The 27,130-nt window shown below is 48.6% G+C and overlaps 3 protein-coding genes across 3 annotated transcripts; 2 read left to right on the top strand and 1 right to left on the bottom strand.

Moving 5' to 3' along the window:
* Positions 1 to 1,384: 1,384 nt before the first annotated feature.
* LOC115513674 (histone H2B type 3-B) lies at positions 1,385 to 3,185 on the bottom strand. Its single transcript, XM_030314989.1, has one exon. It carries the CDS (start codon positions 3,177 to 3,179, stop codon positions 2,799 to 2,801), a length of 381 nt encoding a protein of 126 aa, XP_030170849.1. The 5' UTR covers positions 3,180 to 3,185; the 3' UTR covers positions 1,385 to 2,798.
* Positions 3,186 to 3,457: 272 nt separating this feature from the next.
* Positions 3,458 to 3,952, top strand: LOC115513668 (histone H2A type 3). The gene has a single exon (XM_030314977.2). The coding sequence runs from the start codon at positions 3,492 to 3,494 to the stop codon at positions 3,882 to 3,884; it is 393 nt and encodes a 130-aa protein (XP_030170837.1). The 5' UTR covers positions 3,458 to 3,491; the 3' UTR covers positions 3,885 to 3,952.
* Positions 3,953 to 26,007: 22,055 nt separating this feature from the next.
* Positions 26,008 to 26,724, top strand: LOC115513683 (histone H3.1). Its single transcript, XM_030315001.1, is given in 2 exon segments — positions 26,008 to 26,165; positions 26,168 to 26,724. Coding segments are annotated over 2 exon segments (396 nt in total). The 5' UTR covers positions 26,008 to 26,026; the 3' UTR covers positions 26,425 to 26,724.
* Positions 26,725 to 27,130: the final 406 nt, after the last annotated feature.

Below are 27,130 nucleotides of genomic sequence, written 5' to 3' on the forward strand. Positions count from 1 at the left end.
TAGTAGTATTACTGACTGGGCTCTGTATTCAGATTCTCTCCATTTTCTTCATTATAAATTCTCAAGGGCAGGAACTCTGTTGCTCTGCATCGTCCTTAATAGATTCTCACTCCAGTGGTAGGAGAGGGCCCAACCAGGCCCATTCTTCCCCTGGGGCTGCCTCAGCATCCTCCACACTGTTCAGCAAATAGAGGCAGCCTCCTCCCTTCCTCCTCCTCCTCCTCCTTCTCCTCCTTCTTTTACTTCACACTAATTCTGTGTGTCTGAGGAATGAAGGGACTGAGAAATTAATCGACATTTTGCATTACCCACAACAAAACATTTTCATGCAACTGTATTTGGGAATTATGTTTATTCTGCTTCTTGATTTTATTTTAGGGACTAAATAAACTGTGTTGTTTCTCACTGCTAGCACAGTCCCACACTACTGGAGACAAGTTGCATTTTATTAAACCTAGGTCTGAAGCTTATTATTAAAGCAGAGAATGACCTGGATCTGGGACACTAGTTTCCTGTTACCAGAAGTGCTCATTAAGATCGTGATGCCTAATCTCCTTCCTTCCATAGGTAGAGGAGGGCTCAGACCCAATCAGGAGGCCCCTGCTTCATAGTGTAGGACTGGATTCTGTAGTTTCTGAGAAGAATCAGACAGCTCTTGAGAAGATTAAAGGTGTTGATTTTGACGTAGATTACTGTTTTCAAATCTGGGGATCATAACTAGCAGGGAAAGAATTGAGTAAAATAACTGTGGCAAAACTTCCGTATCTATGAGTTGTGTTGTGTTGTTTTTGTAAATATTTCAGAGTGTGTATCTATGGATACACACTAATAATGGAAATGAAATGATGCACACTGCTATCATTGTAAGCATAACAATACTCTATATGTCCACTGATGCATAAAGTGAGGCAATAGGAACCACCATCAATCCCAATAAATGAGGTAGGTTTCACTAAAATTCTAACTGAGAATTACTTACGATCATGTATCTGTGATAACTAGCTATCAAAACTTATGTTTTCAATAAATGTGTACTGCCCAGATGACTTTTAAAACACTTTTTGTCACCTGCAAGTATTTTTAAATTTCAATTTACGTTGGGGTGTGTGTGTGTGTGTGTGTGTGTGTAATGAAAGGTAATAGATAAAAACACTCAAAAATATAGCTTACATTTGGATGAAATTCTCAGGAAGAAGTACAATGGGGGTGAGTTCAGGGAGGAAAAAAAGGATCATGTAGACTATCTCACTGTTAACGAAGAATTTGATCATGTGTTCTAAGAATTGATTACAGTATCGAATTGCTATTTCAACAGATACCTTTAAAAGATTGATGTGATCGTGTCACCCATATTTCAGTAAGAAAGATTTTTATAAGAGCATTATTTGAAAATGTGTCAAAGCTCAAGAACTTTATTTAAAATTTTATTTTAATTTCTTTGATGTGACCATTTTGCTTTTTTACAACGTCCTACGTTGGGAATTGCGCCCTTGTAACTATAACAACTAAGGATAAAAATATTTTAGATGCCAACTGAAAAACGTGTCAGATTTTAAATTCCTTTAGATTGGACCCACGCAGGAAAAGGAACAGGGTGGGTGGGCTTCCAGACGCTGGGGCGGAGGGAGCTTCGACTGTGACGTTCTCAGACCCTCCCGCCCAGCCCGGCTTCGACCAGCTTCCTCTGGAGATGATTTGCAAAACATGACTGATACCTTTCATTAAATGTTTGTTCCTTGCCTGAGCGGATGACACGACCAATCGGTACATCTAAATCTCAGAGTGGCTCAAGGAAGTGCTTGTTAGGAATCCCCTATTTACAACGAAGAGAAGCCAAAGCGATGTCCTTTTCCAAGTAAAGGCTCTTCCTGCCAAAGTGCTTTCCCTGAGCCAAGATGACACTTCCCTTAATAAATGCCATAAATTCGAAAAAAGAGGTAATTCTGCATCACTAATGCTTCACAGAAAATGATGTGGCTGAAAGAGGGAGCTATTTGTCCAGAAAAGGGGGGATTACATTAAAGGGGAATTACTTTCCTCCTGAATTGATCTCCCCCATCCCCACGTAGGCTAAAGCTACCCGCAGCAGAAATCGGCTTGTTACATGTGGCTCGCGCGCACCAGACGCTTCCATTTCCCTTTCGGTTTCAAACGTTTTGCCTTTGTAAGGTCCAGTCACGCCAACATTCTCCCAGAAATGTTCACTGCTTCAGGATCAAGATGTCTGGTCGAGGGAAGGATGCAGCTGCAGGCGACACCGCCTGGGGCCGCGCAACACCGGAGACCTCACTTCCCAGCCCATGCATCAGAGACACTGGGGCGGGGGGGGGATTGGCACCTCCTGAAAGAGGTGACCCTCGCCCTTCACCCACAGACGCACGCCGCGCGCAGACAGGCCTGGGTCTCGGAGTCTACGCGCGCAAGCGCCAGGGATGCACCCTTGCAGCCACCAAAGGACGAAGAACTCAAGGTGTCTACTTAGCGGGGCGATGCATCAATAGCCCTCCGCAGAGGGGAGGGTGGACACGGATCCTTGACCACCAGGCCGGTTACCATCCCAGACCTCCATAAGAAATAGTTACACACTCTCGCCTTCCTCGCACACACACAATGGGGCGCGCGCGCGCACACACACACACACACACACACACACACACGGACCCAGTAACCAGGAAACCACTAAGGTGCACAGAACGGAACTGATTCACAGGACAACCCTTCACCGTGTTCGAAACCCTTTTTCGATTATGTGGGTGGCTCTGAAAAGAGCCTTTGGGTTCCAGGGCGCCCGGCGCGCCTCACTTGGAGCTGGTGTACTTGGTGACGGCCTTGGTGCCCTCAGACACAGCGTGCTTGGCCAGTTCGCCCGGCAGCAGCAGGCGCACGGCCGTCTGCACCTCGCGGGACGTGATGGTAGAACGCTTGTTGTAATGCGCCAGGCGGGAGGCCTCGCTGGCGATGCGCTCGAAGATGTCGTTGACAAACGAGTTCATGATGCCCATGGCCTTGGACGAGATGCCGGTGTCGGGGTGCACCTGCTTCAGCACCTTGTACACGTAGATGGAGTAGCTCTCCTTGCGGCTGCGCTTGCGCTTCTTGCCGTCCTTCTTTTGCGCTTTGGTGACGGCCTTCTTGGAGCCCTTCTTGGGCGCGGGTGCCGATTTAGACGGATCAGGCATTATGGCAAGTCTCTCCAAACAAAAAGAACGTGCGGCCCGAGCAACTGTATTTATACGTCCCGTATGCAAATGAAGGATCCAGAGGTCCTCGTATCTGATAGGTTCGAACCCCGCCTAACGTAATCACTGGAAAAGGTGCATGCAAATTAGGGGATGATGGACTCCTTTTCTGATTGGTCTCCATTACTATCCAATCAGATGAGGTCAGCTCCACTACCTCCGGACCATATATAAGGGCTCAGGGGGGCTGGCGGCCTCGTTACTTTGGGTCTGTCTTCTCGTCTTTCTTTTCTCTCCGCGCCCGAGTTGGCAATGTCCGGCCGAGGCAAACAGGGCGGTAAGGCGCGCGCCAAGGCCAAGTCGCGCTCTTCTCGCGCGGGGTTGCAGTTCCCCGTAGGCCGCGTGCACCGGCTGCTCCGCAAAGGGAACTACTCCGAGCGGGTCGGGGCCGGCGCGCCGGTGTACCTGGCGGCGGTGCTGGAGTACCTGACTGCTGAAATCTTGGAGCTGGCGGGCAACGCGGCCCGCGACAACAAGAAGACGCGTATCATCCCGCGCCACCTGCAGCTGGCCATCCGCAACGACGAGGAGCTCAACAAGCTGCTGGGCCGCGTGACCATCGCGCAGGGCGGTGTCCTGCCCAACATCCAGGCCGTGCTGCTGCCCAAGAAGACGGAGAGCCACCACAAGGCCAAGGGCAAGTGAGGCTGCGGAGGCGGGCCGGCAACGGCCGTGTGCCCCGGGGGCCCTGTGACACCAAAGGCTCTTTTCAGAGCCACCCACGGTTTCAAGAAAAGAGCCACACTGACCACGCAGCTTTGTCTTACCACGGCTGCGTCCTTCCTGGCGCACGGAGAGCCAGGCCCGAGGCACAATCCGGGAGCGGGTATGCGCACCGTGGCCTCCCGTGTTGTTTGCCGCAGGGAATGCTACCGGACACGTAGCCGCCCTTTGCGTTTGAATCTCACTCCTAAACTGCGTCTGGGGTCTTAAGTTAACCCGCTCACCGTGAAGGTATCTGTCGTTATCGGTGACCAGTTGCCTTGCACTCCGCAACGTGTCGTTCGGTCACATTTAGACACCCAGGTACAGGCTGTCTGCTTATCCCAGGCCTGGATAACAGGACAGATTCACCTGCCTTTGAAAATAAGTCTAGTTGTTAGAATCCGCTATTTGCGGTTCTTATGGGTAACCCTTAAAGATTTACATTCTAGAACGTATGGGTGCTTGAGGGAGTGGATATTGCAAAGTTTTAGGAAACATGAGGTCGTTGGGAATTATGATCTGGAGATTGAGGTCTTGTAAAGAGTCTGTTCTAGAGGCGTTTACAACATTCAGAAAGAAAATTATGTTTTTAAACGAAGTGTAAACTTTTTAAAGAAAATCTTACTGTAAGTAGAATGACCAAAAGGATTTAAATTGTTCAGTCTGGGTTGGTCAAACATTAATTCGAGTCCCTTAACCTGATAACTAAAGTTAGAGAATAAAATAATTTGTACATTGAGTTTGGTCAGGAAGACCAGGTTGTTAGGATTAGATTATGTAATATATGAGTGGATATTTCAGAAGATGACTGTTTACACGAGCTCCTCACTCTGTAATAAAGGGGAGTTGGACATTCCCAAGGGTTCTGGCGAAGTCGTCAAAATGTTAATAGCACCCACCTCATGGGGGAGAGGGATTAAGTGGTTAATTCATAATAATTCCTTTAAAACAATGTCTGGCATGTGCACAACACACACACACACACACAGCTTGATAACTGCTAGTTATTCCTAGTATCAAGATCTTTGCCATTTTCATTATTTTTTTTATTATTATCGCAATAAATGCAGGCCAGTAACACAATTCAGGAATATTATATAATTTATATTAAACTTAGTAAAATTAGGTCTACTCAAACCAGGGCTCCCTAGACACCATCTGGAGCTAACCACACATCTGCTGGTCTTGAGAAAATATCCTAGTGCTGTGAAAGTATTCGCACCAAGGATCTACAAACCCTGCTCTGACGGTGTGCATCTAAACACAGGAGTCTCCTGCAGCAGAGGTAGGTAGTGGACCACATTGCTGAGTGGGCAGCATTTCTGTGACACAAGCAAGGACTGTCCAAGAGACCATAGAGCCTTCTGGAGATGGATCCATTATGTTCAACTGTAGCATAAATTTTTGTTTATGCACTGATGTTCATGTAGGCCATTGTATGTCATCAAACCCCTCAGTGGTATTTAGGAAATGTTTTTTCAGGGCCAGCAAGGTTAGGTATGCCACATATCCATGGAGTTCCCAATTTTTAATTTCTTAAATGGGACGTTGAGAGGGAGGCAGTGAGGTGGGTGGTGCTCACAGAAGCAGCCCTTCATCTGTTATCTCTAAGGCTGAGCTGTCCCCTGGAGATAACATCAAGCAACAAGAGCTATTCAATCTTTTTTTTAAGTTTATTTATTTTTGAGAGAGAGACACAGAGTGTGAGCCAGGGAGGGTCAGAGAGAAAGGGAGACACAGAATCCAAAACAGGCTCTAGGCTCTAAGCTGCCAGCACAGAGCCCGATGCAAAGCTCGAACTCACAGTGAGATCATGGCCTGAGCTGAAGTTGGATACTCAACCGACTGAACCACCCAGGTGCCCAAAGGACTATTCAATTTTCAATGATTTAAAATTAAATACAAGGGGTGCCTGGGTGGCTCAGTTGGTTGAGCCTTAGACTCTTGATTTCGGCTCAGGTTGTGATCTCACAGTTCATGAGATGGAGCCCCAAGACAGGCTCTGCTCTGACAGCATAGAGCCTGCTTGGGATTCTCTCCCTCCTTTCTCTCTCTCTCTCTCTGCCCCTCTCTCACGCATGTGCACTCTCTCAAAATAAATAAAACGTTAAAAAAATTTTTTAAATGAATTAAATTAAATTAAATTCTAGGATGCAGTTTCTTAGCCTCCCTAGCCACGTGTGGCCAGCAGCCAACGCATGGAACAGCACAGGTGGAGAAGCTCCATCATCGTGGAAAGGTCAGGTGGACAGCTCTGGTCTAAAGTTTAATCATCTCTTGGGGGTTATCTGGTTCAGGAATGTGATGCAATATCCAGAGCTGCCTGCCTATGCAGGAGAAAGCCCATCAGACCCTCGCTTCAATAAGGAAGAGCCATATGGCCCAGCAATTGCACTCCCAGGTATACACAAGGACTCAGTTACTTGTACACGCACATTTACAGTGGCATTATTCCTCATGTCCCAAAGGTGGAGACAGCCCAAGCAAATGGATGAACAAAATGTGCTCTGTCCACACAGTGGAACAGCATTCAGACATAAAATGGAGTGCAGCACTGGTACATGCTACCACGTGGATGACCTTCAAAGACATGATGTTCTGTGAGAGAGAAAGGTCACACAGGGTATGACTGCACTTATAAGAAACAGAACGGGGGCGCCTGGGTGGCTTAGTCGGTTGATCGTCCAACTTTGCCTCAGGTCATGATCTCACAATTCATGGGTTCGGGCCCCACATCGGGCTCTGTGCTAAACACTTGCTCAGAGCCTGGAGCCTGCTTTGGATTCTGTGTCTCCTCTCTCTGCCCCTCCTCTGCTCATGCTCTGTCTCACTCTGTCTCTCAAAAATAAATAAATGTAAAATAATTTTTTTTTTACAGAAACAGAATGGACAGAGCCACAGAGATGGGAAGCAGATTAGTGGTGGCCAGAGGCTTCTCAGGAAGTGGGGAGGATGGCGGGGAGACTGCCAGCCTCTACAGAACTTCAACACCTTCTCCATGCTCACTGCGTCAAGTCACATGCTCCCTTTCCCCATCCCCAGAACGTCTCCGTCATTCTCCCCATGTCCCTGTGGTATGAGCAGTTTACTGAGAAAGGTGAACCAAAGATGTACAAGGTCCCACAGGAAGAATGCAGAAACACCCACGCCCCCTGCCAGTAAACTGCTCCCAGCTTCTGGAATTCTCCACTCACCTCATCCAGGTCCCATAATTCAACTTGCCCCTCTCTTGGGCAAAGGGTCTGGCCCCAGCCCCAGCCCCACATCCATTCATTCTCGTCTTTTTACCGACGTTTTCAAGAATCTTCCAAGTGAGCAATCATGAAGGACCCCCTCAATTTCTGTGTTGGCTTAGAACCTGAGTAAGAGCGTTGGGTACAGGCCTTGAGGTGGACTGGGTCACCCAGCTTGAGAGCTGTCAGGTCCGGGCTGCCCTGAGCTGTTCTGCCCACACACTGCTCTGTCACATGGAGTTCCCAGACCTGGTCATCAGAATTTACCCTCATGTTCCCAGGAAGGGCAGTTTCCATGCATTGCTCACCAAGCCTCGCCAAGGGTCTGCTTTTCCCTCATGCCCCTCCCCCCACCCCAGCAAAAGCTTGAAAAGTGCATCCTTCTCTCTGCCCACTTCCTTCCTCATGAGTAATTTGGTCCCAGGCAGGATTCTGGGAGGACAGGTCTCTGGGAAGGCCAGGTCCTGATGCTTCCCTCCTCCCCAAGACAGTGGAGCCCATGACCTCCCCTCCGGCCACTGCTGCCCTTCAGGACACCCTCTCTTACCCATTGCCCTGTCCTCAGCTTGCCACAGCCCCCCGCAGCCCTTCTGGGGGCCTGATCTGCCCGTTCTCTCCTGTGAGATGATGGATCAGCCCAAAATGTCCCAGCTGCTGGTCTGAGAATCAGTGGTTACAGCCGGGCTCCCCAGGAAAGCTGGTGGTTGGTGACCATGCTGAAGGCCAGATTGTGGGAATTTGGGATCAGCTGGGAGGGTATCATCTGAGGGGGTTATCTAGGGGGTCAGGGGAAGGGTCAGTGGTGGGGGGTGGTGTTAATCTGGTAGGTCAATGTGGAGTCAGCTGGGAAGACACTGGTCCAGGTGGCCTCCTTCACATGGCTGGGTACCTTGTTTCTTCTTGTATACAGTCTCTTTCCAAGGCTAATTTGGGCTTCCTTACACCATCCCTGGAGGACAGAGTCCCCTGGACCCCTGAGGCTCAGCCTGCACACTGTGACTCATACCCCATGCTGGGGTTCACAACAAGTCTCACTCCACGGTGCTGGGAACATCAAGAGCCACGCTGCCATCCACCACGGGTTCTGTGGCTCAGCTACGAGGCTTCCTCTCTCCTCCTGCTCTCAAGCCAGGGCATCAGTGGGGCCCGAACGTCGCAGCAGCTGTCTTCCAGGAGCCACAGGCTATCACCTCCTGATTGGGAGTTCCATCCTCTCCTGGCGGCCAGGCTGCACTCTGCCTCACCCCCCATGGCGGCACCTCCTCGTCTTCCCCAGGCAGACATGCCCTGTTGGAGACCATCAGCAATCCGGGAGTCTCGGGATGCAGTTCGTCTCCATGTCCCGGGTCCCACCCCTAGTGCCACCTCCCCCAAAATAGATATGACCCCATTCTAATGTCCAGAACTTGTGAGTGTGATCTCATTTGGAGAAAGGGTCTTTGTAGTGTAACTTAAGGGCCCTGAGATGAGGTGGTCATCTGGACCACGCAAAGAACTCTCAGAACTCCACGCTGAAAAAATCACTCTTTGATTTGTGGACAGGCCAGGCCCCTCTTTTGCCATTCACCCTGTTCCCTGCATCCTAATTCTCTCAGCCTGGCTGCCACCTCCTGGAGTGACTTTTTGTTACAGTAGAATCTTCCATTCTGGTGGAGAAGACAAGGAAATAGAGGTGGCAGTGGGGGGGGGGGGGGCAGGGTGGGGAGAGATGGATGAATTTCCTAAGATGTAAGTGTAGATAAAAGTGAGTAGAGGGGCGCCTGGGTGGCTCAGTCAGTTGAGTGTCCGACTTCGGCTTGGGCCCTGATCTCACAGTTCGTGGGTTTGAGCCTTGTGTTGGGCTCTGTGCTGACAGCTCAGAGCCTGGAGCCTGCTTCGGATTCTGTGTTTCCCTCTCTCTCTCTCTGTCCCTCCCCTGCTTGTGCCCTGTCTCTGTCTTTCAAAAATAAATAAATGTTAAAAAAAATTTTTTTTTAAGTGAGTAGAGTAAGTGGATCTTAAGGATAATAGAGACCGGAGGACCACGACACAAGGTAGTTAAACGTGAGGCACTAAATATTCATGATCACCAAGTATACTAGTAGACACTCGGCAATCGGGACCCCTGAGGCACTCGGTTTCCATTAGGTCTTAATCAGCTACATCTGGGGCTCTCCACAGGTGAGCCTGTCCCTGGGGGACCACACCTGTGTGCATCAGCCCAGCTGTCCTGGCGACCCCACCATCAGCGAGAAGGCTGAGGCAGCAGGGAGTGACAGGACACAGGACTTCCTGTGGCTCCCTGACATCTGTCCTAAGTTTGTCAGCTCACCCCATGTCTTCCACCTTGCTTCTGCTGGGAGTTTTTTTTTTTTTTTTAAGTTTATTTATTTATTTGGAGAGAGAGAGAGAGAGAGCATGCGAGATGGGGAGGGGCAGAAAGAAAGGGAGAGAGAGAATCCCAAGTAGGTTCTGAGGCTCTGTACACTCTGAGCAGAGCCCAAAGCAGGGCTTGAACTCCTTAACCATGTCATCATGTGAAATCATGACCTGAGCAGAAATCAAGAGTCTAACGCTCAACCAAATGAGCCACCCAGGCGCCTCTTTTCTGGGTCTTTTAAATGGATTTAATAAACCACCTGGTTTGAGGTTTCTGACAGGCCTGAGAGCTCTTCCGCGCTAAGCCCTGCAGTGAACTGGGGAGCACGTTAGTCTCCAGTGTACCTCCACAGTGGTTGGAGGCTACCCCCAGGCAGGTGAGCGCGACAGGCCACTTAAATGGAAGCGCTGTGTTTCCTCCCCTCACTGCACTGGATAGTGTGGGCGACTCTCAGAGCCCCCCGGAGCAGGAGAAACCCTGTCTGCCCTGATTCCCGAGGACACCCGTGCACTTGGGTGTCGCGGTCCCCAAACAGGTGTACCAGGCGCGCAGGCGTCCGCGTATGACACATGGCCGTCTTCCTGCTTGTGAAATGCCATCTGCGCACGCCACGTGTGTGGCCCGAAGAGCTCCAGCTCCCTGGGAACAAAGCCCTTGAAAGCAGTCACTGCACGGAAGCCATCCAGAGACTGCGCACTGCCCAGAGCAGGAGCCGACTCCGGGTGTGGGTGGAAGTCACCCAGAAAAGAACATCAGGGCCTCAGGAATGAGGGCCACCCTCCTGCAGGCTCCCAGATGCGACAGAGCGGTTTGCAAAAGGACTTAAAAGGCGCGGCCTCTTCAGAGGCCATCGGGGAGAGAGGACTCCAGTGTTTTTGCTGAAATGCAAAAAGGGACGTGGGCTTGATGGTGTCGTTGAAAGCCGGGGTCGCCATCTCCTGGCGGCTCCCAGAGGATGCGGCGCATGCGCTGGGCGTCCCTGGGCGTGCCGGGGACGCGCCGCGCGGGGTGGTGCCCTGGCTGGCCTAGCGCCTCCCGCCGGTGGTGCCACGGCGGCAAGGCTCGAGCTCGCAGTCCTCGGTCCTGGAAGGCAGCGCGCCATATGGAGGCTTGGCGAACTCCTGGGGGTGGCGCGGCTCGGGGGAGCCGCGGTGGTGGTGACAGGTGGCAGGGATGCAGAGGGGCGGGGATACAACGGCACAAAGGATGCAGGGGTACCGGGATGCTGGGGTGCAGGGGAGCAGGGAGCTGGGGATTCCGCGCTGCTTGCACGTGAGGGCGGAGGGGACGGTCGCGGACTGCTGCTGGAGCGCGCGCGCCGAGGCTGACAGTGGCTTTGGAGGCTCCGGGTCCTAGTCTCTGGGTGAAGACCCGAAGCCTTTGAGGCCCCTGTTTATGCTCGGGCACGTGTCCCGGTTGGTCGTTTCAAAAGCCCTGGGGCCAACCGCCCTAGAGGCGATTTCGCCCTGGTGGCCTTGGGACGCTGACCGCCTCGCCGCTGCTCCTCTGGGCTCCGAATCCCGGATGCTGACCGCATTGTGCAGACTGGAGGTCTCTGATTTCTCGAAGGGGCGCGCATTCCATGGATGCAAATGACTAGGTGCGTTCTCCCCGAAAGGGATGCCTGGGTCGGCGGGTCCGGACGGCTGGCGGAGGCCTTTGCGCCAGTGCGCGCAGGAATGGAGCGTCCCCAGCTCGCCCCCTGCAGGTCAGCTGTCCCTTCGCCGCTTCCCCTGTGCATCTATCTCCTCCTCCCCTATGCTCCGCGCGCATTTTGTTTTCCTGGTTCCTTCCCGGGAGGAATCCGCGCATGTGCACAGCTGAACGTTGTGGATGCACACATTTTTAAGAACCAAATACGCTTATGTATCAACGCTTTCCTTTATACCAAAATCGATAACAAGTCAACACAATCTTCTTACATCGTTTAACTTTTTTTTTTTTTTCAGTTTTTAAAATGTTTATTTATTCTTGACAGCGAGAGAAACAGAGTGCAAGCTGGGGAGGGGCAGAGAGGGAGACACAGAATCCGTAGCAGGCTCCAGGCTCTGAGCTGTCGAGCCCAGCAAGAGGCTCGAACCCACAAACCGTGAGATCAGGACCTGAGCCGAAGTCGGACCCTCAACCGCCTGAGCCACTCAGGCACCCCTTCATGACAATTAATAACACAGATGACGTCCAGGAGCTGGATGCACACCTGACAGTGGCTCTGGGGGCAGGGCAGTAGTAAGTGCTGCTTCTGTCAGGTCCATGATATGTGTGCATGTTGACTCGGCCATTCTTCTTCCTCTTGTTCACTGTCCTCTCCTCATGGTGACGTGCATGTCCCTCCTATGAAGACAGATTGATCTCCAGAGTCCTGTAATCACTGGGGGGTCCTCTATAATTTCCAGACCTCTGGTCGACCCAAGTGAGCACAGGGTAGAAACAAAGGAGACATATTTCTTTTTTTTTTTTTTATGTTTATTTTTGAGAGAGAGAGACACACACCCTGAATGCAGGAGGAGCAGAGAGAGAGGGAGACACAGAACCAAAGCAGGCTCCAGGCTCTGAGTTGTCAGCACAGAGCTCCATGTGGGGCCCGAAACCACAAACCGCGAGATCATGACCTTAGCCACAGTCAAACGTTTAACTGACTGAGCCACCCAGGCATCCCAAAGGAGACATAGTTCTATGCCCACAGTTCTGGAGGCCATGTCCGCATGTGCATGACCACTGATTCAAGGGAAAGGACATGTTCATCATTACCAGGAGACCACTGCCACTTTGCCATTGTTTTCCTGCCACCCATGCAGTTTTCCCTGACACAAAACCACCAACAATGACAAGAACTGTCCTTGGGGCGCTCCAGCAATTAAGCATCTGACTCTGGCTTCCTGCTCAAGGCATGATCTCAAGGTTCATGAGGTGGGGCCCTGAGTTAGGCTCTGTGCTGACAGGGAGGAGCCTGCTTGGGATTTTCTCTCTCTCCCTCTCTCTGTCCCTCCCTCAGTCGACTGTCTGTCTCTCTCAAATAAATAAACTTAAAAAAAAAAAGAACCTTCCTTTCTTCCACATGACTTTTTATGTGGCCTTTCGCGTGTACATTGTGTCCTCAGATTGGCTCCATTTAGCAATACAGATTCAAGAAAAGTCACCAATGTGCTGTTTACTTAGTTTCCGATCATGACAGCAGGTGGGTCTACCCTGTGCTAAATCTCCCTGTGCTGCTTTGAGTTCAGCGAATGTTCCCCCATGTGTAACCTTCCCCCCCACCCCTGCCTCACTCCCAGGAGTCAGCCACCCTGCTCCGCTGACCTGGGGTGTGGCCACGGGTGGCAGGCCCAAAAAACTGCCCCTCAGCCAAATATTCTCTTTATCAAGAATCCACGATTATTACCCTGTGTGGGAGAAGGGAGGAAATCAATGATCTCCAGAGGAGGGGCTTTCCCTAGATTATCCTGGGCCTCAATGTAGTCACATGTCTCCCTTCTTCTTCTTCTTCTTCCTCTTCTTCTTCTTCTTCTTTAGTTTATTTATTTTTTGAGAGAGAGAGCAGGGAATGGGGCAGAGAGAGGGAGAGAGAGAATCCCAAGCGGGCTCCTCACTGTCAGCACAGAGCCCGATGCGGGGCTCTCGAACTCATGAACCATGAGATCATGACCTGAGCCAAAATCAAGAGTCGGATGCTCAACCGACTGAGCCACCCAGGCACCTCCCAACATGTCTCCTGGTAGGAGAAAGGCAGAGGGAGTGTGGACACACACAAGCAGAAAGGTGAACATGGAGGCAGAGATTGGGGTCATGTGGGCACAAGCCAAGAGAGCCCCGAGGAGCTGGAAGAGACAGGAAGGGCTCACCCCTAGAGCCTCCAGAGGGAGCGTGGCTCTGTGACACCTTGATGTTGGACTTCTGGCCTCCAAGCCCAGGAGGGTACGGGAGCCCCTGTTGTAAGCCCCCCAGGTTGTGGTAGTTCCTTAGGGCAGCTCCAGGAAGCTGACCCACCACAGGCTCCCCCTGGCTGGCGGCAGGTGGTGGGGGGGAGGACCACGCCCCATTTCTGGAGCAAGGGCTTCTGGTGCAGCGACCCAGGTGCTCCTGTCCTGCACCAGAGACCCACACGCACCAGAGAAGAGTGCTCCCCGATGCCAGACAGGGAACATGTGAGTCAGGATATTAATAATAATAACAAGATCAGAAAAGATCTTGGCTTATTTACTAGTAGGGGTGAAAGACAAAAGAGCATTGATTCTAGGTTTTATAATCCAGGATTCTTAAGAGACACAGAAGCTATAGGATATATACAGACAGATCTATTTTAAGGAATTGGCTCACGTAATTGTGATAGTGGTGACTCTGAAATCCATGGGGCAGGCTGGGGACCCAGGAAAGAGTTGACAATATAGGTCTGCCTAAAGGAAATCTGAGGTCACTAAGGTGAGTCCAAATTCAGTATGCCTGGTGCCTTTGTTTTATTTGTTTTTTTTTTTCAACGTTTATTTATTTTTGGGACAGAGAGAGACAGAGCATGAACGGGGGAGGGGCAGAGAGAGAGGGAGACACAGAATCGGAAACAGGCTCCAGGCTCTAAGCCATCAGCCCAGAGCCCGACGCGGGGCTCGAACTCACGGACCGCAAGATCGTGACCTGACTGAAGTCGGACGCTTAACCGACTGCGCCACCCAGGCGCCCCTTGTTTTATTTGTTTTGAGAGAGAAAGAGAGCAGGAAAGGGGCAGGGAGAGAGGGAGAGAGCGAGAATCCCAAGGAGGCCCCGCACCATCAGCACAGAGCCTGAAGCAGGGCTTGAACCCACAAACCGGGAGATCATGAGCTGAGCTGAAATCTAGAGTTGGATGCTTAACCGACTGAGCCACCCAGGAGCCCCATGACTGGTGCCCTTTTGAAAAGAGATTAAGACGCACACACACACACACACACACACACACACACGCAAGGAGGGATGACCTTGTGAGGACACAGGGAGAAACAGCCATCTATACGCCAGGGAGAGGAGGCCTGGGGAGGGACCAGCCCCACCCCCGCCTGGATCCCAGACTCCCTGCCTCCAGGCCTGGGAGACAATACATGTGTGTTGTTCACGCTGCCCAGGCTGGGGTATCTGTTATGTCAGCCTTAGCAAATCAATACACAGGGACTCTGGCTCAATGCTCAGCTCATGCTCATGGTTTTATAAGACTGCTTTGCTACTGCACACAGTCGCGTGGTCGACACCAAATGAACAACGCTTTTTTAAAATTTTAAAGAGAAAGGAAAAGAGTTCTATTTGAGCCCAAATTGGGACAGCTGCCTAGATACACAATCTTCACAAGGAAGAGAGTGGTCCATGGAAGGGACATTTGGTACAGGGTTATATATGACTCCAGAAAGTCACAGATTTTATCTTATATTTTTAGTATGTGCAAGGCTGTGTGACTTTAACCTTTTTTAAAAAGTGTTTATTTATTTTTGAGAGAGAGAGACAGAGAGACAGAGCATGAGTGGGGAAGAGCAGAGAGAGAGAGAGAGGGAGACACAGAATCCAAAGTAGTTGTCAGCATAGAGCCGGCCTCAGGACTTGAACCCAGGAGCCATGAGATCGTGACCTCAGCCGAGGTCAGACACTTAATCAACTAAGCCACCCAGGTGCTCCTGTATGACTTTAATTTTAAAAACCAGGGAGGTTTTTGTTTTTCTTATCTTTGTGTTTGGAATGTTCCTTTTTGTTGTGTTTTGTTTTGTTTTGTTTTGTTTTTTAACAAAGCAGACATACAGAAATAGACACCACACTTTGAGGTTTTGCCGAATCATTATGGCTATGGTAAATGTTAAAGTATAGCTTCCCTGGGACCCCAGGATTGGGGCCCACAAACATTAAAAGTTGAAACAGTTCTTCATCAATGCTTATAAGCTCTGTGTAGGATACTGTTGAGAAGTTTTATTACTGCTTATCATCTGGAAGACAGGATCTTCCTGTCTCATCAGGATGATGAATGTGATTAATTATATCCCTGAAATATCATACAAAATTCTTTCAGTCAACTGGGATGGCATAGGAACTCAGGGAAATATTTATGAATGAAATTATACAATATTTTGGATTTTATTTTTCAAAAGAATCTGAGCAAGAGAAGGAAAGACGTATAAAGTCAAAATTGGTCTTCAGCTGATAATTGTTGAAATCTAGTCCACCTATTTTGTCTACCTTTGTATGTGTTTGAAATTTTCCAGTTTTATAAAGAAAAAAAACAGTTATTTAACACATTATAGTTGACCCTTAAACAACACAGGTTTATGGGGTGCCTGGGTGGCTCAGTAGGTTAAGGCATCCGACTTTGGCTCAGGTCATGATCTCGCAGTCCGTGAGTTGGAGCCCTGCGTCAGGCTCTGTGCTGACAGCTCAGAGCCTGGAACCTGCTTCAGATTCTGTGTCTCCCTCTCTCTCTGCCCCTCTCTGCTCATGTTCTGTCTCTCTCTCAAAAATAAACAAACAATAAAAAATAAATAAAAATAAATTAAAAACAACACAGGTTTAAACTGCAGGTCCACTGATACACAGGTTTGTTTTTTAATATAAACACAATACAATACTATAAATGTTTTTTCTCTTCCTTATTATTTTATTAATAACATTTTCTTTTCTCTAGCTTTATTATACAAATACTGTATATAATACATATAACATAGAAAATGCATGTTAATTGACTGTTAATGTTTTTGGTAAGGATTCCCATCAACAGCAGGCTGTTTAGTAGTTAGGTTTTGGGGGAGTCAAAAGTTATACATCAATTTTCAACTGCTTAGGGGATCAGCACCCTAAACCCTGCCTTGTTCAAGGGCCAAGTGTATTTTTGTTTTTCTTGAGTCTGAACCACAGACTTTTTTTTTTACATTTTTTCCAATATATGAAATTTATTGTCAAATTGGTTTCCATACAACACCCAGTGCTCATCCCAAAAGGTGCCCTCCTCAATACCCATCACCCACCCTCCCCTCCCTCCCACCCCCCATCAACCCTCAGTTAGTTCTCAGTTTTTAAGAGTCTCTTATGCTTTGGCTCTCTCCCACTCTAACCTCTTTTTTTTTTTTTCCTTCCCCTCCCCCATGGGTTTCTGTTAAGTTTCTCAGGATCCACATAAGAGTGAAAACATATGGTATCTGTCTTTCTCTGTATGGCTTATTTCACTTAGCATCACACTCTCCAGTTCCATCCACATTGCTACAAAGGGCCATATTTCATTCTTTCTCATTGCCATTGAACCACAGACTTTTTAAGGTCACCTTATTTATCATGACCCTGATCATAAGGTCATAATGAAAACCATGGCCACACATGTGTTAAGCATACATCCTGGGAGGATGTACTTTTATTACTGCCCTCATTTCTTTCCAGTGAGAGTAGACATATTCTGCTGTGAATACATTTTGTACCCATGTGTAACCCTAATGTCTGTTTGCTCCAACTTCCCATGCATGCCCCCAGATTGTCCTATTCGTTCACTCAAGCAAGAAAAATATTCCCACCCTGCAAAAACTCAGACCTAACAGTGCCTTCTTTTCCACGTTAGGGCTCTCTGGCACACCTGAGTTTCATCAGGTCGTTTTTCTGAAAAAGAAAACGAAGTAAAAGGTGGCTTCCAGCTTTGTTATATCCCCTTTGATTGAGCCATCTGTGAAGGTCCATGTGGAGATGTGAACCCTGCTTACACGTATGAGTCCACCTAGGGAAGAATGAGCTTTATTTTTACTACATAACCTCCCTGATTTGAATAATAGACGACTAAGTAGGTCCCAAGGGAAAATCTGTTTATAGGTGTCTACAGTAGGCCGACTGCAGCCCCCACCCTCACCCGCCCCTGCAGGACCTGTCACAGGGCTAAAGGGACTTTGCAGCTGTCATTAAGGCTACAGATTGAAGATAAGGGGATCATCCTGGATGTCCCCCATATAATCACAGGCGCCTTAAAGGCAGAGAGGAAGAAAGACGCCGCACGGAAGTTGGACAGATTGGAAACAGGAGGGGGATGTGACCCGCCCCTGCTGGGGGCACCTGGGTCACCAGAGCGGGACTGTGGGCAGGGTGTGGGCGAAAAGAGCCCACACGCAGTCAGCTAGGAAAGGAAGCCTGGGGGCGATAATCCAGAGCCCCCAGGGAGGAAAGCAAGGTTGCGGACACCTTGATGTGAGCCCCTGAGCCTCCACAGAGGACCCGGTTGAGCCTCGACCTCCACTGGCAGAACCGCAAAAGAATAACTAGGCTTTGTTTTAAGCTGCTATTTTGGGAGGTAATTTGATACGGCAGCAATAGGAAACCAATATGAAATATTTTTATTTTTATTTATTTTTATAAAGTCTATTTTCAAAGTCGCTGGGAAGGTTTGGGTAACAGAGAGGGTCTTGGAATTTACCGCAGAAAAAAAGCAGCCCCCTTGCAGCTAGTGAGCCTGGGGATCTGGGCGTTTCCATCCTTCTAACACCAGCCACATCTCGCCGTCACTCCCTCCCAGGAGCAGAAATGCGTTTCCAGTGCAGACGGCGCTGGTCCTAGAGAAGGTGGATGGCACCCCGGTACTATTTATATGGATTATATGCAAATGAGGGATTGGGCAAACGCAACATGTGATTGGATCAAAGAACATTTTTAAATAGCCAGAGGCAGTGCGGCTGTCTGATTGGATAAAATTGCTGGGGATGTCAGCCAGTCAGAACACAGATATCCCCAGAAGCCTTCCGAATACCGCTCCGGCCAGGCACTCGCAGGATGGGTTACTGGCATGAGTTGGAGACTTTCCCACCTGGGGAAATCTGTAAACATAACCCGTGATGTTGATGGTAAATTCATGATTCCTCATTGTCCTAAAACACGTAGCTCTCAAAGCCCAGCAAAACGTATAGGTGAAATCTATCATTCCTCGAGTATCAAAGAAATCAGGGACTATATTCTGGAATATTAGAAAATGTAGAGAAAGAGGGTTTTGGGAGTGTTTTTGTGGGTTTTGTTTGTTTGAGTTTTTAATGCCTGGAAATCCTAGAGCAGTACAGAGTGTGGTCCTGAACCAGCATTGGGTCATTTGAGAACTTGTTAGGAATGCAAACTGGGGTTCAGCCCAGACCCACTGAGTCACAAAGGGGATGAGGTCCAGTCATCTGCTTTGGAAACCTTTTCAGGTGTTCAGATGGATGTGAACCTTTGAGAGCCAGTTCCCCCACAGAAACAACTAAAACACAATTGAAAGGGCTCACTGGGAGATTCAGCGATACACAAAATTATCTTTCCTATCTCCAAATGAGTCAGTAAAAAATCGAATGGGGAAAACTTTGCTCATTGTGGTAAATAAACAAGGGTAATCTTGGAAAAAGTAGAATTTATTTTCATGAAAGTATAAACCTCATTGAGAGGTGGATAGAGGTTTAAATAAAACAGGGAGATCCCACTTCCTTGGCTACTAAATTTGAAAAAAAAAAAGATTTTCCCTTAAATTGATCTATAAATTCAGGATTTTATTTGTTATTTGAAAAAAAATTGTAAAGATCTTGTACAAGGAAATAGAAAACAGGCAGGAAAAAAACCTTAAAAGTATAAGAATTTTCTTTCTTCCTTTTAAAAATGTTTTAATATTTATTTATTGTTGAGAGACACATAGAGTGTGAGTGGGGGAGGGGCATAGACAGAGGGAGACACAAAATCTAAAGCAGGCTCCAGGCTGTCAGCACAGAGCCTGACGGACGCGGGGCTAGGACTCACAAACTCCAAGATCATGACCTTAGCCAGAGTCATACACTTACCCAACTGAGCCACCAGGGGCCCTCAGAAATTCTACCTTAAAATATTAGGTACAACACTAAAACAACAACAATGACAAATTTGAATTTCTTGGAGGAATCATAGAATCGTTCAGTATTGGAGAGAACGTAAGTCACCTCAGTTAGGTCTGAAGAGAAAAGAGATGCATATAAGAGATGCTTATATGCATCTCTAATCTTTTATCATTTTTTGAAATTAATAATCTGTGAGTTAGGATCAGTGGAGGTCCAGCATCATGTTGCTGGTGAATTACTTTAGTGTGGCTGCCATTAGGTCTGGAAACAAATCAGAGAAGCCCACTGTTGCCATTAGTATTTACCTTTATCCTGGAATGTCCACTGTCACTCAGTATTTGGCAAAGAAGAAACTTTTAAAAGGTACCGGATATGCAGAAATGACAGAGTGCAGTTACACAAATACAAAACAAAAAACAAAAAAACAAAAACATAAACCCTGTGCCCATTCAGTAATCGATTACAAACAAGGAACAGGGAATGTAATAAGGACATCCATCCAGTAGAGCACAATAAATATATACATAAATATTAATATATTGTTGAAAAATTTTACAGCTACAAATATCCTTGATGTGTTTGCACATTGGGATGAAGAAAAGTGTGCAAGTTTGTAGATGAAATTCTACATTCTAATTCTACATTCTTCTGATTCTAAGAAGCAGAAAGTGGGGCACCTGGCTGGGTGGGTTGGTGGAGTGTGCAACTCTTGATCTCCGGGCTGTGGGTTCAAGTCCCACATTGGATGTAGAAATTACATAAAAATAAAATCTCGGAGTGCCTGGGTGTCTCAGTCAGGTGAATGTCTGGCTCTTGACTTTGGCTCAGATCATTATCCAGGGTTGTGGGATCAAGCCCCACATTGGGCTCCATGCTCAGCGTGGAGCCTGCTTCTGATTTTCTCTCTCCTTCTGCCCTTCTCCCCTGCTCTCTCTCTCTAAATTAAAGAGGTAAAAATAAAATAAAATGTTTTAAAATATTCCCAGCTTCACCAAACTGCCAGAGGGGTTCATGAGGCAAAAAAAAGAAAAACAAAATTAAATTCTTGCTATCTCTTCACACTAAACAGAAAAAGAAAACCTCCCGAAGAGGCCAAAGTTACAAAGCACGATTAGGAAATGTATTTAACCACATGGCAGAATTCTTTCTTACTGTGGAGTCCATGGGGAATCATTGCAGTGGAGACAACCCCACACCGAGCCTCTTATGAAATGGGCTAAACGGGAAGAAGACCCTGTCCTGAGGACCCCATTAGGGCTGGAGAAGAACCAGGCGCATTGCATGGTTTCGGAGCACTTTGGTGCCATCTGCATCCTTTGAATGCTGCGAGGTGGCTGATGGTGTGAGTGACTGGGGCGAGCCCCATGCCCCTGGCACTGCATGGGGTTCTGGGCGACTCAAACTGAATGCTGTCTGTGCTTCAGGCCCAGAGAATGGGAAGGCAGGACCTGGACATGGTCAATGGGAGTTTCCTATAAAGGAGGCCAGAGAAATGGGGTACTAGCTGGAGTATCAGCAGGGTCCCCCCAACAACTGGGAACCCTAGCGTCCACTGTAGCTGTCAGCTCTGGAGGGGCTTTCGCACACTGTTTACAGGACCATCTGCCCCTGCAAGAACCCCACTCTGCCTTTAGACTGAGCTCCTGAAAGTCCAGATGGTTCCCAGCTTGCTGTCACGTGAGCAAGGGAGAATAGGGAGTTTTTATGCTGGAGAACGGCATTGTGTGTGTGTGTGTGTGTGTGTGTGTATGTGTGTGTGTGAAAGAGAGAGAGAGAGAGAGATGACGCACACGGTCAACCCCCTGTGACCTAAAATCCCCAAGGATCTACAACAAAGCACTACACACAACCCCATATTTCCTTAGTTGTGTGTGCAAATTCCATGAGTGATGAGAGCAAGGGAAGAACATTCCAGGTTAGGGAGGGTTCCCCTCCAGCACTGGATGGTAGTCGGTGCTTGGTTGCCAAGCGCAATGGTCAAGAATGAATTCTTGAGACGTTTTATGGTGCAAAAAGATGCTGTTATCATAGCACAGGGACCAGACACATTGGGCAGAAAGAGTTGCCCTGGGATTGTGAGGAGTTACTGATAATATATATTTAAGTTTGTGGAGGGAGGCTGAGTAGAGATAATACAAGTTTCTAAGGAATTGCTGTATGCTAAGACTGACGTTTCCCGGACCTTGGAGGTCTGGCTGTTGTCAGGATAAGTTTGGTTTTAGTCTCTACTAAAACATCAGCATGAAGGCAGCCATGAGTTACTTGAGGAAGGTCATGCTCCGCATGCCTCAGGGATTAATGAGTGGCCTGCAAGTTGTAGGGACACTTAACGTTAGCTACATCTCTCTTCCCTTTGTTCTCCCCATCAAAGTGATCAGCACCAAATGTATGCACAGACCTGATCTATAACAAAGTGTATGTGTCCTGGACAAGCCAGTATTTGGGAGGAAATGCTTGCATCTGAAGCGCTCTTCAGAGAGACCAAATCTCTCAGGAAGTTTTTTTAGGGGATGTGTTTCCCTGGGCCTCAGTGCCTCTGAGGGAGTAGGAACCACATGGAAGTCAGTTGCTGAGATCATGAAAACTTGTCAACTGAACCAACTGCGAAGAGGTTTTTGTTTTGTTTTGTTTTGTTTTTAATTTGTTTAATGTTTATTTTTGAGAGAGAGAGAGAGAGAGAGAGAGAGACAGAGCATTGAGAGGGGGAGGGACAAAGAAGGAGACACAGAATTCGAAGCAGGCTCCTGGCTCCTGGCTCCAAGCTGTCAGCCCCACTTGGGGCCCAAACCCAGGAACCGTGAGATCATGCCCTGAGCTGAAGTCGGACGCTTAATCGACTGAGCCACCCAGGTACCCCTAAAAAAGAGCTTTAACATGTGATAAAGGAAACTCTCAACTTTTCTTTTTTTTTTATTTTTTAATGTTTATTTTTGAGAGAGGGAGAGAGAGCACGGGCAGGCGATGGGCAGAGAGAGAGGGAGATAGAGAGAGTCCCAAGCAGGCTTTGCGCTGTCAGAGCAGAGCCCGACACAGAACATGACCCCATGAACCGTGAGATCATGACCTGAGCCAAAATCAAGAGTCAGACACTTAACTGACTGAGCCACCCAGGCACCCCAATTCTTGACTTTTCTGGTTTGTGGGATCTGCCTTCAGGCTCCCAGGGAAGCTATACTTTAGCCTTTACCAAGGTCAAAAAGACTTGGCAAGGGGTGCCTGGGTGCCTCAGTTGGTTGTGTCCGGCCCTTGATTTCCGCTCACATCATGATCTCACGGTTCATGAGTTCGAGCCCCGTGTCAGGCTCTGTGTTGACAGCATGGAGCCTGCTTGGGATTCTCTCTTCTTCTCTCTCTGCCTCTCCCTTGCTCTCTCTCTCTCTCTTTCAAAAATAAATAAATAAGCATTAAAAAAAACTCAGCAGAACCTCAAAGCATGGGCTCTATTTCTGTATATCTGCTCCATTAAATATATATATATGTATATACGTACATATATATATACACATATATACATATATGTACATATATACATATATACATATATATATACATACATATATATATGTGTATATATATATACATATATATATGTATATATATATACATACACATATATATATGTGTGTATATATATATACATATATATATATATAAATAACGAAAAAGGAGCATTCCAAACATAAAGAAAAACAAAAACCTTCCCTGGTTCCCATAAGATTAAAGGCATACAGCCTTGCACATACTACAAACATAAGATAAAGTCTATAACCTTCTGGAATGTTCTTCATCGTGATGACCTGTAACTCTTTATGTAAAAAATAAAGAATAATAATGATGATGATGATACTAATGTAACCCTGCACCAAATGTTCCTTCCTTGGAACAGGCTTTTCTTTGTGAGGATGGTGTATCCAGGCAGCTCATATAAAACTCTCCACTCTTCAAAATTTAAATAGGTGGGGGAAAATTGTTTTTAAAGGTTTGCTCAATTTGCGTTGACACATGTAATGCAGATTATGGTTTCAAATCCCACTGCAGGTGGGGAGGGTGCACAATAGGCAGCCCCCAATTCCATGTTTTGTGTGTGTATTTGTTCAGACACATGGAACCAGGTAACATTCTGCCTCATGTCCGGGGAATGGACTCAAGTCCGCTGGGAATCTAGAAACATAAATCTAAAAACAGAACTGAGGCGACAAGGTGACTCAGTTGGTTGGGTGTCCGACTCTTGATTTTGACTCTAGTCATGATCGTGCGGTTTGTGGGTTCAAGCCCCGTGTTGGCCTCTGTGCTGATAGCTCAGAGCCTGGAGCCTGCTTCAGATTCTGTGTCTGCCTCTCCCCCACTCACACTCATTCTCTCTCTCAAAAATAAATAAACATTAAAAAAAAGGTAAAAATAAAACTAAAGCTCTTGTGGTCAGAAGAGAAGGCCTTAGACATGCACCCAAACAGTCTCAAAGTGCCGCCTGGGTTTCCATCCTCAGCCACATAGACAGAGTTGATCCCCAAAGGGCTCCTTCCTGGGTGCTCCTGTGCAAGTCACAGCTGGTGCCAGAAATCCAGCATCCACCCACCATTGTCCCCTTTAGCCCTTGGGACACCCAGAGCTCTGGACTCTGTCTGCCCTGAAATAGGGACAGCTCTGGGAGATTAACCAACAAGTCCCTGTCAGACTGCGTCAGATCCACACCATACACACCAGGAGACCTTAGGTGTGTCCCTTAGTCCCTCTTCCTGGTGCTCAGCCAACCCAACCTGACTCAGGGATGGCAGTGGGGATTCTGTGTGACAATCATTACCAAATAAAAAAACACGCAGATTTAGTAAGGAGAGATTTTATCTGAAAGGATTATTACAAGGCAGGGGAAAGGACTATTAGGACAGGAAAAATTCTTTTTTCTTTTTTTTCAACTTTATTTATTTTCTATGCAGATTTTTTTTTTCAACGTTTATTTTATTTTTGGGACAGAGAGAGACAGAGCATGAACAGGGGAGGGGCAGAGAGAGAGGGAGACACAGAATCGGAAACAGGCTCCAGGCTCCGAGCCATCAGCCCAGAGCCTGACGCGGGGCTCGAACTCACGGACCATGAGATCGTGACCTGGCTGAAGTCGGACGCTTAACCGACTGCACCACCCAGGCGCCCCCAACTTTATTTATTTTGGGAGAGAGAGAGAGATGCATGGGAGGAGCAGAGAGTGAGGGAGAGAGAGAGGAAAATTCTTGCCTCTACTCATCTTAGGACTTGGCAGGGACTCTGTAACCAAAGACAGATTAAAGGAAAGCTTTTAGGTTTTATTGTGACACAGGACCCTTCAAAAGGGAATGAAGACTTACAGAAGGGGCAAAGCCTAAATGCTTTTACACTGGGTTGAACAGAGGCAACTGTGGGAAAGTAACTTAAATGCAAGGGGTGGGGGCGCCTGAGTGGCTCCGGCGGTTGAGTGTCCCACTCTTGATTTCGGCTCAGGTGGTGCTCTCAGTTTGTGGGTTCGAGCCCCGAGTGGGGCTGTGCGGTGATTGTGTGGAGCCTGCTTGGGATCCTCTCTCTCCCTCTGACCTTCCCCCTGCTCATGCTCTCCCTCTCAAACTGTAAAACAAAGAAAAAAAAAAAAAAAAAGACGTGGGCACACCGAAGGAAGATCAGAATTACGTCAGTAAGGCCTGTGAGTGCGGGGTCCGGTGGGTGATGATACAAACGCTTCTTTCCTCCAGATACAGGTCAGTGTTCACACAGAGGAGAATTACCTCCTGTTTTCAGGAAAGAAAACAGAGGCATCCGAGCTCTCCTCTTACGTCTGCCGTTTTTCAAGTGCCTTTAGCTCAGAATAATCCTTGCAGGGAAGTTGCATTTGAGGATGGCACATCGGGGTGCCCAAGTGTCACTGGGGTGGGGCAATGGGGGATCTCCTTCCATAGGATAAAAGGAACACGACAGGGCAGCTGACAGGACAGTGGGTCAGGGAAGGTTTGCCCTGGGCCGACGGTTCCCAGGAGGGGCCAGGGATCAGGACACGGAGCAGCACGGACGCTTCACCACATCCGGGCAAATGGGCACCTATGGAGACAGGCAGTTCAGCCAACTGTCCCTGGGGGAAGGGAAGGACGGGGATGTGGACAAGTTGTGCCCCATGGTGTCACGGGTCAGCAAAGGGGCACCCCTGATTCGCGTCAGAGTCAGGCAGACACGAGGGGTGGGGGACCCCTTTAACTGCTGGCAGGGAAAACTATGTGGTCACCCCGGAAAAGCTGAACTCAGAATGAAGGCTTCTAGAAGGGTCTTCGGGCCCTGGAGCGTTCGGGAGTCAAGAGGAGTGTTGAGGGGGAAAGGAGGGAGCTGTGTGGGAGAGGCAACGCCCACAACGACGCCCTTGGCGAGATGACCTGACCTTGACCCTTACCCTGACCCTAGCCCCTGGCCTGCAAGCGCAAGAACAAACCCTCCGTGGAACCAAGAGATCCCCTTGCTACTAACAGTCTTGCCGCAGAGGTGCAGTGATAAAGGGGCAGGCGGCCGAGTGGAGTGTCCCGCGGGCCAATCAGAGCACAGCTTACCATCACGCCACCAGCGGTCGGCCAATGGGAAGGCCGAGGCCTCTATAAAAGCTGACACTGCGTTGGTTTTTGTTTTTGTTTTTGACGATTTCCATAGGGACAAGTGGCTTTGGTTTTTTCTGTAACACTGCAAGCCATGGCTCGCAGGAAGCAGACAGCGCGCAAGTCCACGGGCGGCAAGGCCCCGCACAAGCACCTGGCCACCAAAGTGGCCTGCAAGAGCTCGCCGGCTACCGGCGGCATCAAGAAGCCGCACCGCTACCGGCCTGGCACAGTGTCCGCCACTACCAGAAGTCCATCGAGCTGCTGATCCGCAAGCTGCCGTTCCAGCGGGAGGTGTGCGAGATCGCGCAGGACTTCAAGACCGATCTGCTCTTCCAGAGCTCGGCCGTCATGGCGTTGCAGGAGGCGTGCGAGGCCTACATGGTGGGGTTCTTCGAGGACACCAACCTGTGCGCCATCCACACCAAGCGCGTTACCATCATGCCCAAGGATCTACAGTTGGCGCGCTGCATTCGCGGGGAGCGCGCTTAAGCGCCACGCGCATGTGTGGGCCGCCAAGCCCTGAGTCGTCGCTCTCCCCCTAAAGGCTCTTTTCAGAGCCACCACCAGTCCACAAAGGGTGCTGTGCCAATCGGGTTCTTTCTGGCTGGTTCCAGCTTCCTTAGCTTCCAGTTAGCTGGTTGTGTTCCCTAGGGTTCACGCGGGGGCTTAACCAAATGAAAACCCTAACAACCGGGGTGGTTACCCATAAGTCCAAGAGTGGAATGGAGAGAAGCCCACCAGAGTGGGTCTACCTAGAGAATGCGGTTGGAGGGCTTTTTCCCACTGGGTGCCAGCATGTTTGGTTTTATTTTAATGTTTTTTATTTAAATTTTTTTTAACGTTTATTATTGAGACAGCATGAGCAGGGGAGGGGCTTCAAGTCTTTAAGCTGTCAGCACAGAGCCTGATGAGGGGTTCGAACTCACCCGCGAGATCATGACCTGAGAGGAAGTCAGTTGCTTAACCGAATGGGCCACCCAGTTTCCCCTAATGTTTATTTTTTGACCCAGAGTGTGAGTGGGGGAGGGGGAGGGTAGCAAAAAGGGGGGGCAGAAGATCCAAAGCAGGTTCTGTGCTGACAGCAGAGAGCCCGGTGTGGGGCTCGAACTCCCCAACCGAGAGATCATGACCTGAACTGAAGTTGGCTGCCCAACCGACTGAGCCATCCAGGCACCGCACAAGCATGTTCATAATT

This window comes from Lynx canadensis, chromosome A1 (assembly GCF_007474595.2).
Source record: "Lynx canadensis isolate LIC74 chromosome A1, mLynCan4.pri.v2, whole genome shotgun sequence".
NCBI lineage: Eukaryota > Metazoa > Chordata > Mammalia > Carnivora > Felidae > Lynx > Lynx canadensis.